At 52.1% G+C, this 11,957-nt stretch overlaps 2 protein-coding genes across 2 annotated transcripts in view; one reads left to right on the top strand and one right to left on the bottom strand.

The window, feature by feature from the left end:
• Positions 1 to 6: 6 nt before the first annotated feature.
• Positions 7 to 11,957, top strand: part of FNDC5 (fibronectin type III domain containing 5) — a 16,241-nt gene continuing 4,290 nt past the window's right edge. Inside the window, exons 1-4 of the mRNA XM_015649125.2 lie at positions 7 to 92; positions 9,133 to 9,248; positions 9,569 to 9,767; positions 11,310 to 11,402. Of these exons, the coding sequence (XP_015504611.1) occupies positions 14 to 92; positions 9,133 to 9,248; positions 9,569 to 9,767; positions 11,310 to 11,402 (487 nt within the window). The 5' untranslated portion in view covers positions 7 to 13. The remainder of the gene's footprint in view (positions 93 to 9,132; positions 9,249 to 9,568; positions 9,768 to 11,309; positions 11,403 to 11,957) is intronic.
• LOC107214078 (S100P-binding protein-like) overlaps positions 4,872 to 11,957 on the bottom strand; it is a 25,144-nt gene continuing 18,058 nt past the window's right edge. The window contains exon 5 of the mRNA XM_015649102.2: positions 4,872 to 5,018. Within this exon, the coding sequence (XP_015504588.1) occupies positions 4,910 to 5,018 (109 nt within the window). The 3' untranslated portion in view covers positions 4,872 to 4,909. The remainder of the gene's footprint in view (positions 5,019 to 11,957) is intronic.

An 11,957-nucleotide genomic window follows, 5' to 3' on the forward strand; every position in this document is an offset into this window, starting at 1 on the left:
GCGGCCGCGGGGAATGGAGCCCTTCCTCGGCTGCACCGGCGCCGCGCTCCTGCTCTGCTTCAGCTACGCCGGTCTGCGCCCGGTGGAGGCAGGTACGGGCGGCCGGGCCCCGGGAGCGTCTGCCGGGGCTGTGGGGAGGGGGTTCGGTGCCAGGAGAGACCCCCGGGGGGAGCAGCGTGAGCGGGCAGGGCTGCGCAGAGGGGACGGAGTTTGGGGGCGCCGGGACTTTGCCGGGAATCGGGTGCAGAAGAGGCGGCGATTTGGGACACGCAGCCCCGCGGCACCGGGCTCGGGCAGCGCCGGGAGCTCTCCCCAGCCGTGCCCCAGCGTGGGCGCTCGCAGCCGGGCATCCCCGGGGAGGGAGACTCGTGGAGATGTGGAAACGGGGAAAGGGAGAGGAGCCCCTGGCCCTGCGCTGGGCAGGGGCAGGAGGAGGTTTTGGGTACCTGAAGGGCGGCCCCGGGTTGTGTCACGGGGCTGAACCGGAGTGGAGGGGACAAAGCCAGGTCTGCTCTGCCAATGCCCCTTCCCGGCTGCCCAGGGCCCAGCCAGGCTCTGCTGGGAGTCCTGTGAAGGCTGGGGAAGCACCGTGGTCCCAGAGGAACCATGGTGGCCCCAGAGGAACCACGGTGGCCCCAGAGGAACCACGGTGGCCCAAAGGAACCGTGGTGGCCCCAAAGGAAGCACCTCTCCAGGGGCACTGCACATCCTGGACACAAAAACCAGGCCCCTCCGAGCTGAGCAGGTCACCTGGACTGGGGGATCTTTGCTGAAGGCAGTGCTCCCTTGAGCTGGACCTGATTTTGGAGCTACCAGGATGGACCCAAGTCCACTCCTGCCTTCACTGGCCCCAGCACTCCCTGTGTGGGTGTAAAGTGGGCAGTGCTGCTGGAGCTCCCCAGCCCAAAGCAGTCACCCTCCCAAGCAGTCGAGGGCTGTCTCCTTCGCTGGCTGCAAGATATTGATGGAACAACTGCTTTGATTCCCAGACTGCTGATTGCCAGCATGTCTTGCATTCCAGGGGGCTGGGGGTGATTATTAGGGATGCAGAGCTCCAGGGAGTGGAAATTCTTTCACTCCAGCCATCCCTGCAAGTTGCTGGAGTTACATTTGGCCTCATCGGGGCTGCAGCAACCCCCGGATGCCTTCGGCTCTGCCGCCCGTCCTTGGCCAGGCATCAGCTCCTGAAGTTGCTGTTTCACAACTGCCAGATCCGGGGAGATTAATGAAACATTCCCAAAGGGAGGGAGCGATGAGGAAAACACCGCACCACAATGGAGGCGTCTGCAATTGTGACAGCACTCGGGGTTTTCTGTAAACTAGGCCACTTCCCTGCTCTTCCTTATCCTTGGATCACCTCGGTTGGCATCCGAGAGTAAACAGGGAGTTGTGTCCCTGCCCACAACCACCTCCTGCTCCTGCCTGGGCCGGGAGGTGTCCATGCCACGTTCCCTCACGGTGAGCTGTGTGACTTTGGTGTGGTGCCACACACCATCCACTGCCTCCTCCTCCTCCTCCTCCTCCTCCCGTGCCAGCTGTGCCAAGGGTCCTGAGGAGCTCTCCCTGTGCCCAGGTGAGGCAGAGAACTTGTGCTGTCCCTGTTTTCCAGAGCAGGAACAGAGGGATGAGGGCATGGAGTGATTTTCCCAAGGTCACACAGAGGTAGTGGCAGTGTCACCCCCAGCTCTGTGGCTCCAGCCCTGCCTGATGATGTGGCCACGAGGCCACACAAGCCAAGAGACACTGGAAAAGCCCATGGGGAGGAAATCATTCCCAGGCAGGGATGCAGGCTCCAAGGTCTGTCCCCTTTAGACCCAGAGCTTGTGTGAGCGGGTTTAAAATAATTCCTGTCATGTAAGATTAAAGCCATCATTCCGAGGAGAGGGGACTGGTACAAATTCCCCCCTGGCAATGCCAGGGCAAGGGCTGGTGAGTGGCACTGAGCACAGGCCCTGCTCTGAATTCAGGGATTTGGGCCAGCCAGGACCATTTTTTGCCAAGGTGATGCCAAGGTGAGTGAGGAGGGGAAGCAGGAGCAGGAGGATGATGTGGCTGAGAAATAATCTTCACACCAACGCTCTTTGGCAAACCCCAAATCTCACCTGGATGGGTGATGCCCTCCCACATCATTCCCACTGCTCCACAAAGTCCCCAAGGAAACACTCAGGATGGTTTCAAGTCAGGAATAGGATTTAAAGCTGTCCTTGCTCTGCCAGCAGTCCCCAGCTCGAGAGGGGAGCTGGGCTGGGCTCAGGGCACTGCTGAGGGCTCAAAGAGCAGTGGGGTGATGATGGAGGACCCCAAAATAGGCCACAGCCCCTGTGACTTGCAAACAGCCTTGCTGTGAGGTGCCAGCCTGCAGAGCAGCTCAGGTCAGGTTTATTTTTGTGAGGTTGAGAGCAGAGGTGACACACTGCTCAGGTAAAGCCTCCACTCCCTGGAGCTCTGGGCCAGCTCTCAGGACATGGATGAGCTCCAGTTCGAGGAGCCCCTTCATAGCTCCCCCACCTCAGCTGCCCAAAAAGATACCTAACACCCCTGGATGGATTCTGGTCTCTGCTCAGCTCTGAAGTGTGTCCTCACCCCCTGAGCCACTGCAAACCACCCTCACCCCCTCCCCAGCCTCGCAGGGGGAAGGAGAGCAAATCCAACAATCTGACTCCAGAGGCTCATTCCTGAGCACAGTGAGCTGGATCAGGGTGAGCAACAAGCTCAGCATGCTCAAGAGAGCAGCAAAAGGTCTTTCAGCTACTTGGGAACAACAAACCAACCCATTCCAGCCCTTTCCCTCCATCCCAGAGGCCGGGGAGATTCCTGGCTGGCTGACGTGTGGTGTAAGCACTTTATTGATTTCTGCGTTGGGCGTAGGAGGGGATTTAATTGGGATGTGGAGATTTCTCACCTCGGTGTCAGGCTCTCAGCAGGGATGATGCTGTGAGAGGCAGCCAAGGTTGAGCCATCCTCTTCCTAACACTGTCTCCTGCTGGGAATGTGCTTGTGGAAAAGGGAGATTCCTCCCAGAGAGATGTGTTTGAGGTTATTAACCACGCACTCCATGGCAGTGCCATCCATGTGCTGGTCCTGGATCCGTCCTCACCCTTTGGATGTTCATTGCTAAACAAACTCTTGCTGTTTTATGAAGTGCCCAGAGGCTGAATGAGGGCCTGGATCAAGTATAATTCAGTTAAAAGCAGAAATGTATTGAGCAATGAAGCTGCAAACCTTTATGTGTGTAGTAAAAAAAGGGATACAAAGAGCAGAGCTGGGCTGGAGGAAGGCAGCAGAATCCCAGGAGAGCTCTGGTGTCAGCACCCAGCACTGTCCAGGAAATTCCCAGGTTTCCTCACCACCTCTGATTGCTCTGATACTACAGAGGTGTGGGATGAGAGGAGCTAGCAAAAGGAACTGTGGTACCCAGTTCTCAGTGGATATTTGGATCCTGGATAAAACATGCCATGATAGGAACGACTCTGCTCCAAGCTGGCAGCATTTAAACCCAAATTGTGGCATTGGGGAGACCTGAGAGAATCCTGCCTGTCTCTGGGACACTCCAGGGTAGAAATATTCCTTCCTTCTGCCCCAAGGAATTCCCAATGGCTGTGTGGCCACAGCCTCTGTGCTCCCTGAAAAGGCTCCACACTCCCTGGCAGCATTTCCAGCACGTTTGGGCAGCTGCTCCATGGGGAATCAGCCACAGAGCCAAGGGGTGGGAAGGAGGGGGCTGGTGGCCTATTAATATCCCATTTTTATAGGGAAGTGAGTGGTCAGCAGGAAATAATTGCCTCTTCCCCAGCTGAAGAACCACCAGTTGGCCTCTCTGCTCTTTGAAATCGCTGGATCTTGGCAAAACAGCTCCGCTTCCCGTGGGGCTGGGAGCGGGAATGATCCCTGCTCCCACACATTCCCCTGGGGTTCCCTTCATTAAAACCCTTGGGAACACTGAGCAATGTGCCAGCCCTTCCTACACACCCCATAAAACCCACAAAGCAATTACATCCATGGATGGGATCCATGCTGGGAGAGCACAGACAGGCAGCAAAAGCAGCTCTGTATGAATCCACACTCGGGGGAAAAGGCAGCGGAGCCGGCAGAAAGCATCACATGGATTTTAGGGATGCTCCTTTCAGGTCGTGTCCTTTCATCTCCTGCATCCCCAGGGAAGGTGCAGAAATCAAGAGCTGCTGGGAATTGAGGCTGGAATTCACTGTTTCCTGCAGGAAAGGGCAGCTGGGAAGCAGGGAATGAGCTGCTTCAGAGCCTCAGCTCACCAGACCATGTCCCTGGAGCTCTGAGGCAGCTCAAGCCCTTCCCAGCAGGGAAGGAGCTGCTTGGGAGAGGAGCTGAGTGAACTGGAAAATGCTGGGAATACAGCACAGCCTCAGGAAGGATGCAATTCCATGCACCTTCACAAGAGAGGTGAATTCCGAGGGGTTTTGGGGAATGGCTAGAGAGATAAATGCAGAAATACACTTTAATTCCAGACCTGTGTCCTGGGCTCAGCTGGCCTGAGGTGACCCCAAGGGTTTGATATTCCCACAGGTTCCTCCTTTCCTTCAGTGGCCTGGGTACCTCCCTGATCCTACAAGACCCCCCCAGCATCTGGACACCCCAATATTCAGCATCCCCCCCATTCCCAGGTGACAGCAGCAGCAGTGGGATGGAACAAACCTTTTCCCTGCTCTTTTTCCCACCCCTCCCATCCATACCACAGCTCCCATGGGGAATCCAACTCACAGGGAAGCAGATCCTCGTGCCACTTGTACCCATAACGAAGCCAGGGACGAGTTGTAAAATGTGTGTGTGCTTCCTCTCTTCCCAATTAAAGTCCAACAATAACGAGGAAAACATTTTATAAAAGGCTGGGAGGGGTTCTCAGCATCGGGAAGGGATTAAGGATCATCTCCAGGGCTCAGGATTTCTTGGTGCACAGAGGAGGCTCCGACCTGCTTCTGCCAAAAGGGCCCCAGGTGCGGCATAACTGGGGAGGGCTGGGCCTGGGGGATGGGAGATTTCGGAGCCTGTGGGAAGGAAATGAGATGGGATTTTAGAAATCCTCAGTTTTTAAGCTGCTATTCATGTTTAAAAGTCCTGATTTCAGCTTAAATCGTCAGGGTTTCCCTTAATGAGGGGTGGGGAGATTTCTGCTGACATGAAAATGAGAGTATTTTTCCATCTAAATTTGGGCAAATATCCTCTGCCAGTTTGCAGGGTGGGATTTGCTCCAGCATCCTGCACTGGAATGAAGTTCAAGTGCTAAAGCAGGAATCTTTCACCATTCCCTTATGGAGCAGACTGGGAATGTGCTGCCCTCAGCAGCTCTGGAGTAAACAGGCACAAAAAGAACCTTGATCCACAACCCATCCTCTGCTATCCCTGCAACATTCCCACCCTCTGTGCCTGCTCCCAGAACACCAGCAGCTTTCCTGGCAGCCACAGGCACAGAAACAAAGTTTCCAGGAGTTGCACATGATTCTAGAAGGAAACAAAAATTTGGATTTGGCCCTGACTGAGCTCCCGACCCCCTGCAGCCAGCTGGGAAATTACAGGAATTACACCTTTTCCACCTGATCTCAGCCAGGCTGGCACCAACAAAGAGCTGCAACAGGGCCAGGGTGCCAAAAGTCATGTGGAATATCTTGGAACAGTGTTTTAGGTCTTAAGAAGTCGTGATCTCATCATTTCACCTCCTGGGAATGGGGAGAAAAGCAACCTCATGGATGAAAAATTTGGTTCCAAATTATTCCCGCAGCTCTGGGAGCAGAAAATCTATTTTTCTGGGTTTGCATTTCCATCAAGCATGGTTTAAGTCTCTTTTTAGTGTTTTTATGCTGGTTTGGCCCCGCTGATTTGGGTGTAGCAGTGCAAGGGAGGGCACACTGGGATCTGCTGTCCTGGATTTTAAAGCTGCTGACTTCACTACCCCATCCCTCTATCAGGTATTCCTACAAAGAAAGGTTCTAAAATGTCCCTGACCACCCACTCCAGGTGATTTCTCCCTCACTTTCATCCAGATTTCAGTTTTGGAGGTTTCAAACTCTGGGTTTCAGTTTTGCTGAGTGCTTCCCTCCTGCCTCACAGCTCTCCACCCCCTCCCACCACTTCCCAGAAGAGTTTTTTGTTCTCCTCCAGCTCTTCAAGGTCTTCCCAACTCCCCCAATTCTTATGCTATCAGGAAACTCAGACACTTTTTATGCTGTGCCTCCCTCAAGGTCACAAATTTCAAAGGGGACCTGAACGCTCTGAGCGCTGTTCCCTTTTCCCAGCCTTTTTCCATGATCTCTGCTCTCCGTTCCTGTGGGGTTAATTCATCTATTTTCAAAGCCCTCCTCCAACTGAAGCTGGCTAAGTCAGTGGTAGCTCCTAAAAAATACCAAAATTTATCTCCTAAAAATACCCAGGGAAGACAACCACGCCGGGATGGAGCGGTGCAGCCGGGAAGGGCGAAGTGCTGGGCTGCAGCTGGAGACTGTTTTGTCTCCCATCCCTCAACTCCGTCATGTCCTCCGTGTGTTCCAGCAAATTCATCAGGCATGACTCACAGACCTTCCCCGTGCACATTCCTGTCTGCTGACCGCCCCTTCCTAAAATTAGACTTGACTTTTGTCTTGACTTGAATTTTTTGGTTCAGTCACGGGGGAAGGTGAAGAGCTGCAGACCCACGTCCCTTCCTTGTGTCACAGCCGGCTTTGGACTTTCATTCCAGGATGGGGAGGATGATCTGTCTCCCTCCTCAGCTTGCAGGGAGGGTGAGGATGGTGAGGGATCCCATCCTCCAGGAGGATGGCTGGGGAATTCTGCCTCATTCTATGAGGGCCAGGCCCTGGGAGATGAGAATGCTCTGGGTCAACACCATGGTTACTCCAGAGAGGAATGACATCCCTCTGCGGAATTAGAGAATTGCTGTTCCTCCTAAAGTCCTGAATTTGTGTGAATTCAGCCATTCAGTGACTTTTTTTTTCTCATTGATGGATTCATTAGAGTCAGCCTGGCTCGAATGGCTTCTCCAGACATTTTATTCCTAAGGGTGGAATAATACCTGCTGGCAGTGAAAGGAAAGAGGGATCACTGTGCCAAGTGACCTTCAGCTGGGGAATTCTGTGTTCCTGTTATTCCTCTGTTCCCCAGGGGAACATTCACCAGGAGTGATGTCAGACATTGACACTCCAGCTTGAATATTTCCAGCCCCATCCAGGCGGCTGGGAATGACCATAAATCCAACAAGTGTCACTGGAGACGGGCACAAGTGCACCCCTCTGTACTGCTGACCTGTCCCAGCCCCAAAGGGGTGGTTATAATGAAATAAAAGTATAAATTATGCATAAAAGTTGGAATAAAATCATTCTTCCTCACCCTACTGACCTCCTGGGGCTCCTCAGAGCATTCACTGCTTTTGGTTCAGGGCAAAGCTGAAGGCTGTGAATTAAATTTGACCAGAGGAGTGGGAACAGAATCCAGCTGGAACAGCTGTGCCAAGCCTTGGAGGTAAAACTTTCCCTCAAGATGCCAGGAAGGGCTTTGGACTGGGAAGAGGCTCTTGGGGAGGTTGTGCAGGAGCTCAGCTCTCCTTGGCAAGGCTGGGAGGATTCAGCTGGGCTCTGCAACTGGGAATAAACACAGAGCCTCAGGCTCCTGCTTTCCTGGCCTGCCCTTTCCACTTTACAATATCCACCGTGTCCTGGCAGCTCCAAGTGGATGTTTGCTGGATGTGCTCCGACATCAGCCACAAAACATTGCAAGAAACATTTTCTACCAGGGAAAAGCAGAAGAAACTCTCCCAGTTACTCCACTGGTGCGTTTCAAACCTCCGGAATGCTCATCAAAGCATTCTGTGTGCACGCTTCCATGACAGAGCTGAAATTCCCTCCCAGCTGTCACTGGCAGGCTGTAACACAGAACAACAAGGAAAAATGTGGCTGGGGAGAGGATGGGATGAATGAGCTGCTCAGGGCTTGGCTGTGGTGTTCAAGAAATTCTTCCCAAGGGTTGGGTGTTTCACACGTGGAGTTGTGGAATGGTTTGGGTTGGAAGGGATGGGAAGATCAGCCCCACTCCCTGCCGTGGGCAGGGGCACTTGGAACTGTCCCAGGATGCTCCAACCTGGCCTCGAACACTTCCAGGGATGGAAGCTTCTCTGGGCAACCTCCACCACCCTCCCAGGGAAGGATTTCTTCCCAATATTTAACTTAAATTTTGCCTCTATCAGTTTGAACCCGTGTTGAACGTAACTCATAATCTCAGGTGACATCTTCTAGCTCCACCATGGGAATTGAGACCTGGAGCACTGTTGGAGTCAGAGGCACAGGATATGTGCCCTTATCTCTGATACTTGGCTCTGACATCCAAGAAAGTTTCACATAACACCATGGAGACAGCTGTTAAAGTTAAGTAGAAAAACTGAGAATGTGAGTTTGTAAGTTAGAGAGTTTCCTTAAGTCACTGAGTGAGAAAGTTTAAGGTTTAAGCTCTTAGAAAACAAGAGTCAAGATGGAGGATTTAGGGTGTTGTCCCTTTCTCCTTCTTCTTCTCCTTCTTCTCCTTCTTCTCCTTCTTCTCCTTCTTCTCCTTCTTCTCCTTCTTCTCCTTCTTCTCCTTCTTCTCCTTCTTCTCCTTCTCCTTCTTCCTCCTTCTTCTTCTTCTTCTTCTTCTTCTTCCTTCTTCTTCTTCTTCTTCTTCTTCTTCTTCTTCTCCTTCTTCTTCTTCTTCTTCTTCTTGTTATTCTTCTAGGGATTTTTGGGTAATAAGTGATTGGATAGAGAATGCCACAGCGCAGCACACAGGTCATTGGGTCACTAAGAAAAATAATCTACTTGGCATTTGTTAATTGGACAAATAGACATATAAAAGACCTTGAAGAAGTTCTTTGTTAGCCATTTTGCACCTTTCTATCTCAGTGTATGTAGCTCCTTGTACTCTGTGTATATGTAATATAAATAAGAGAATAAACAACCAAAACACAAGGAGATGACCTCTGTCTCATCACTCCAAAGAAAAGAGCCCTGTTATTAATTTCATGTCCCGACAGAGTAGCTGCAATTCCCAGGTCACATATCCAAGATAGATCCTTTTCCACTCCTTTCCTTGCCCTTGGTGCGTCTCCTGCCCCTGTAAAGGCTCTGCTCTCCCTCCTTGCAGACAGCCCATCGGCTCCAGTAAATGTCACAGTCAAACACCTGAAAGCCAACTCGGCCGTGGTCACTTGGGATGTGCTGGAAGACGAAGTTGTCATTGGATTTGCAATTTCCCAACAGGTAAATTACCTAGAATTACCCAGTTTCAGCCATTTCCATCTGCCCCCCTCCCAGGTCCCTTCTGCTCCCACATCCTCCTGCTGCAGTTTAAGCCCATTCCTTCTCATCCTGTCCCTCGTGGTCCCGGAGGGGATTTGGCTCTCCCGTCCCCTTTGCAGCGGCGCTTTGCACGTTGGTGGCTGCAGAGAGGGAAGGATCCCGATGGTTCCTCCACATCCACGTGGTGGGCAGGGCAGGAATCAGTGGCCTTAGGTGACAGCAAATAAATGCACACGGGGAGGTCCCTCCACCACTCTGTGCTCTCCTCTCTCGGCTTCCAGAAGAAGGACGTGCGGATGCTGCGCTTCATCCAGGAGGTGAACACCACCACCCGCTCCTGTGCCCTCTGGGACCTAGAGGAGGACACTGAGTACATTGTGCATGTCCAGTCCATCAGCATCCAAGGCCAGAGCCCTGCCAGTGAGCCAGTCCTCTTCAAGACCCCCAGGGAAGCTGAGAAACTAGCCTCTAAAAATAAAGGCAAGTGTGGGTGAGTTCCTACATGGCCCCTGGGACACGGGGCTGTGCAGAGAGGAACCAGGATCCAGAGAAGCTGGGAGAAACCCTGTGGGATAAATAGGAGAAACCCAGTGGGATAAATAGGATAAACCCTGTGGGATGAACAGGAGAAACCCAGTGGGATGAACAGAATAAACCCAGTGGGATGAACAGAATAAACCCTGTGGGACAAACACTCATGGGGCTGAGTGTTCTCTCAGGATGTTCTGAGGGGGTAAAAGGTGACAGGGAGATGCTGCTGGAGGTGGCTGCTCCTTCTCCTGTTCCAGGTGAGATTTAACCAAGTGAGGTTTGCAGCTCTGTGTCCTGCTCCCTACAAGTGGAGAAAGCCAAGGGGAATTCCTGGCCAGCCTCTGAGCTCATGTGGAACCAGCAGCCCTGGATGGCACCGGGCACACCACTGTGCTCACAGGGCACTTGTGGGATTCACAGGGCCCCCTGTGCTTGGATTTTGGGGGAAAAAATACCCAGAGACTCCCACTTTTCTTACATTTTCAGTATTTCTGCCAAATTGCAGAGAGCTGAGGTAGGAAGGGATCTCTTGAGATCACCCAGGCAGGGTCAAGCAGAGCAGGACGTCCTGGATCACATCCAGCTGGGTTTTCAATATCTCCACGGAGAAAATCAGGCACTTCCCCACTGGCCTTCACTTGTTCCTCTTTAGCGAAACCAGGCTGTTGAGGGTTTTCTGTCAGCAAAAACCCTGCTCCAAAGAGGGCCTGGCAGTGCAGGGCTGTGGGGACACCCAGGTCCCTCCCTGCCTGCTGAGGGCCTGGCCTGTTGCAGGGCTTTTGGCTGTGGTTCTGAGGATGCAAGTCCTTGACTCTATTTAAACTGATTTGGAGGCTGTAAATCCCGAATTGCTGTTTATCTGGAAGCACTAAGAGGAGCACTGCTCCTTTCCTGGGGGCCTGAACTGTAATCTCCTTAATGCTTTGAAGCCAAGGAGGGGAATTAGGCCCAGCAAAAAGGCTCTGCTCCTTTCTGAATCCCAGGGCTCTGCTGAAAAATATCCTGCCAGGCTCTCCATGCTCCTGAGCTGGAGCTGCTGGAACATGCAAGGCTTTGTGACAGGTGTAACAGGGACAGGGACAGCAGACAGAGCAGCCATGGGGACAGATAACACTGCCCTGTCCCACTGCTCCACCCTTGCCCTGTCCCCTCAGGATGTTACAGCATGAATCTTGGAATCCCAGACTGGTTTGGGTTGGAAGGGATGTAAAGCTCATCCTGTTCCAAAGGGACACTTCCACGATCCCAGGCTGCTCCAAGCTCCATCCTGGGCACTTCCAGGGATGGAGCAGCCACAGCTTCTCTGGGAAATCCATTCCACCCTGAGAGGGAAGAATTCCTTCCTAAATCCCAACCCAAGTGTCCTAAGGAGTGTCAGGACTCTCTCCCTGCTGGCTCAGCTCCTGACACACTGACTGGGGCTGGGGACACTCCTAAAGCAGGCTCTGAGCTGGGTTTTGGGTCTCACCGTGTCTCTTTGTCCCCGTGCAGATGAGGTGACAATGAAGGAGATGGCGAAGAAAAACCAACAGCTTCGAGCGGGGGAAATTCTCATCATTGTTGTGGTGTTGTTTATGTGGGCAGGTCAGTCCCAACTCTCTGTCAAAACTAAATCCATGGCACATCCCTTAGGAATGCCTTTCTTCACACAAAAAGTACGGAGTTCTCAGCTGGAAGGACACCCCAAGTTGGGCTTGGCAGCTGGAGTTTGGTCCAGCAGGAAGCAGAAAATTGATTTGATGGAAGCAATTCCCTATGGTTATTCCTGTAATCTCATTTTCTTCCAGACTGCCCTGATTACAATGCCCTCAGCCACAGAATCATGGAATGGTTTGGGTTGGAAGGGACATAGAGATCGTTTTGTTCCACCCCAACCTTCCACCAGGGCAGGATGCTCCAAGCCCTGTCCTGGAATATTTCCAGGGATCCAAATATCCAACAGGATATGCCTTGAGTCCTTCAAAATTACAGGCTCCAGTAATTTTCTGGGTATTATATGACTCCAATGCTCAGGCAAGAGTCTTCCTCTCCATACACACTAATTTATATTTATATTTATATTTATATTTATATTTATATTTATATTTATATTTATATTTATATTTATATTTATATTTATATTTATATTTATATTTATCT

The sequence above is a fragment of the Parus major genome, chromosome 23 (genome assembly GCF_001522545.3).
Source record: "Parus major isolate Abel chromosome 23, Parus_major1.1, whole genome shotgun sequence".
Lineage (NCBI taxonomy): Eukaryota > Metazoa > Chordata > Aves > Passeriformes > Paridae > Parus > Parus major.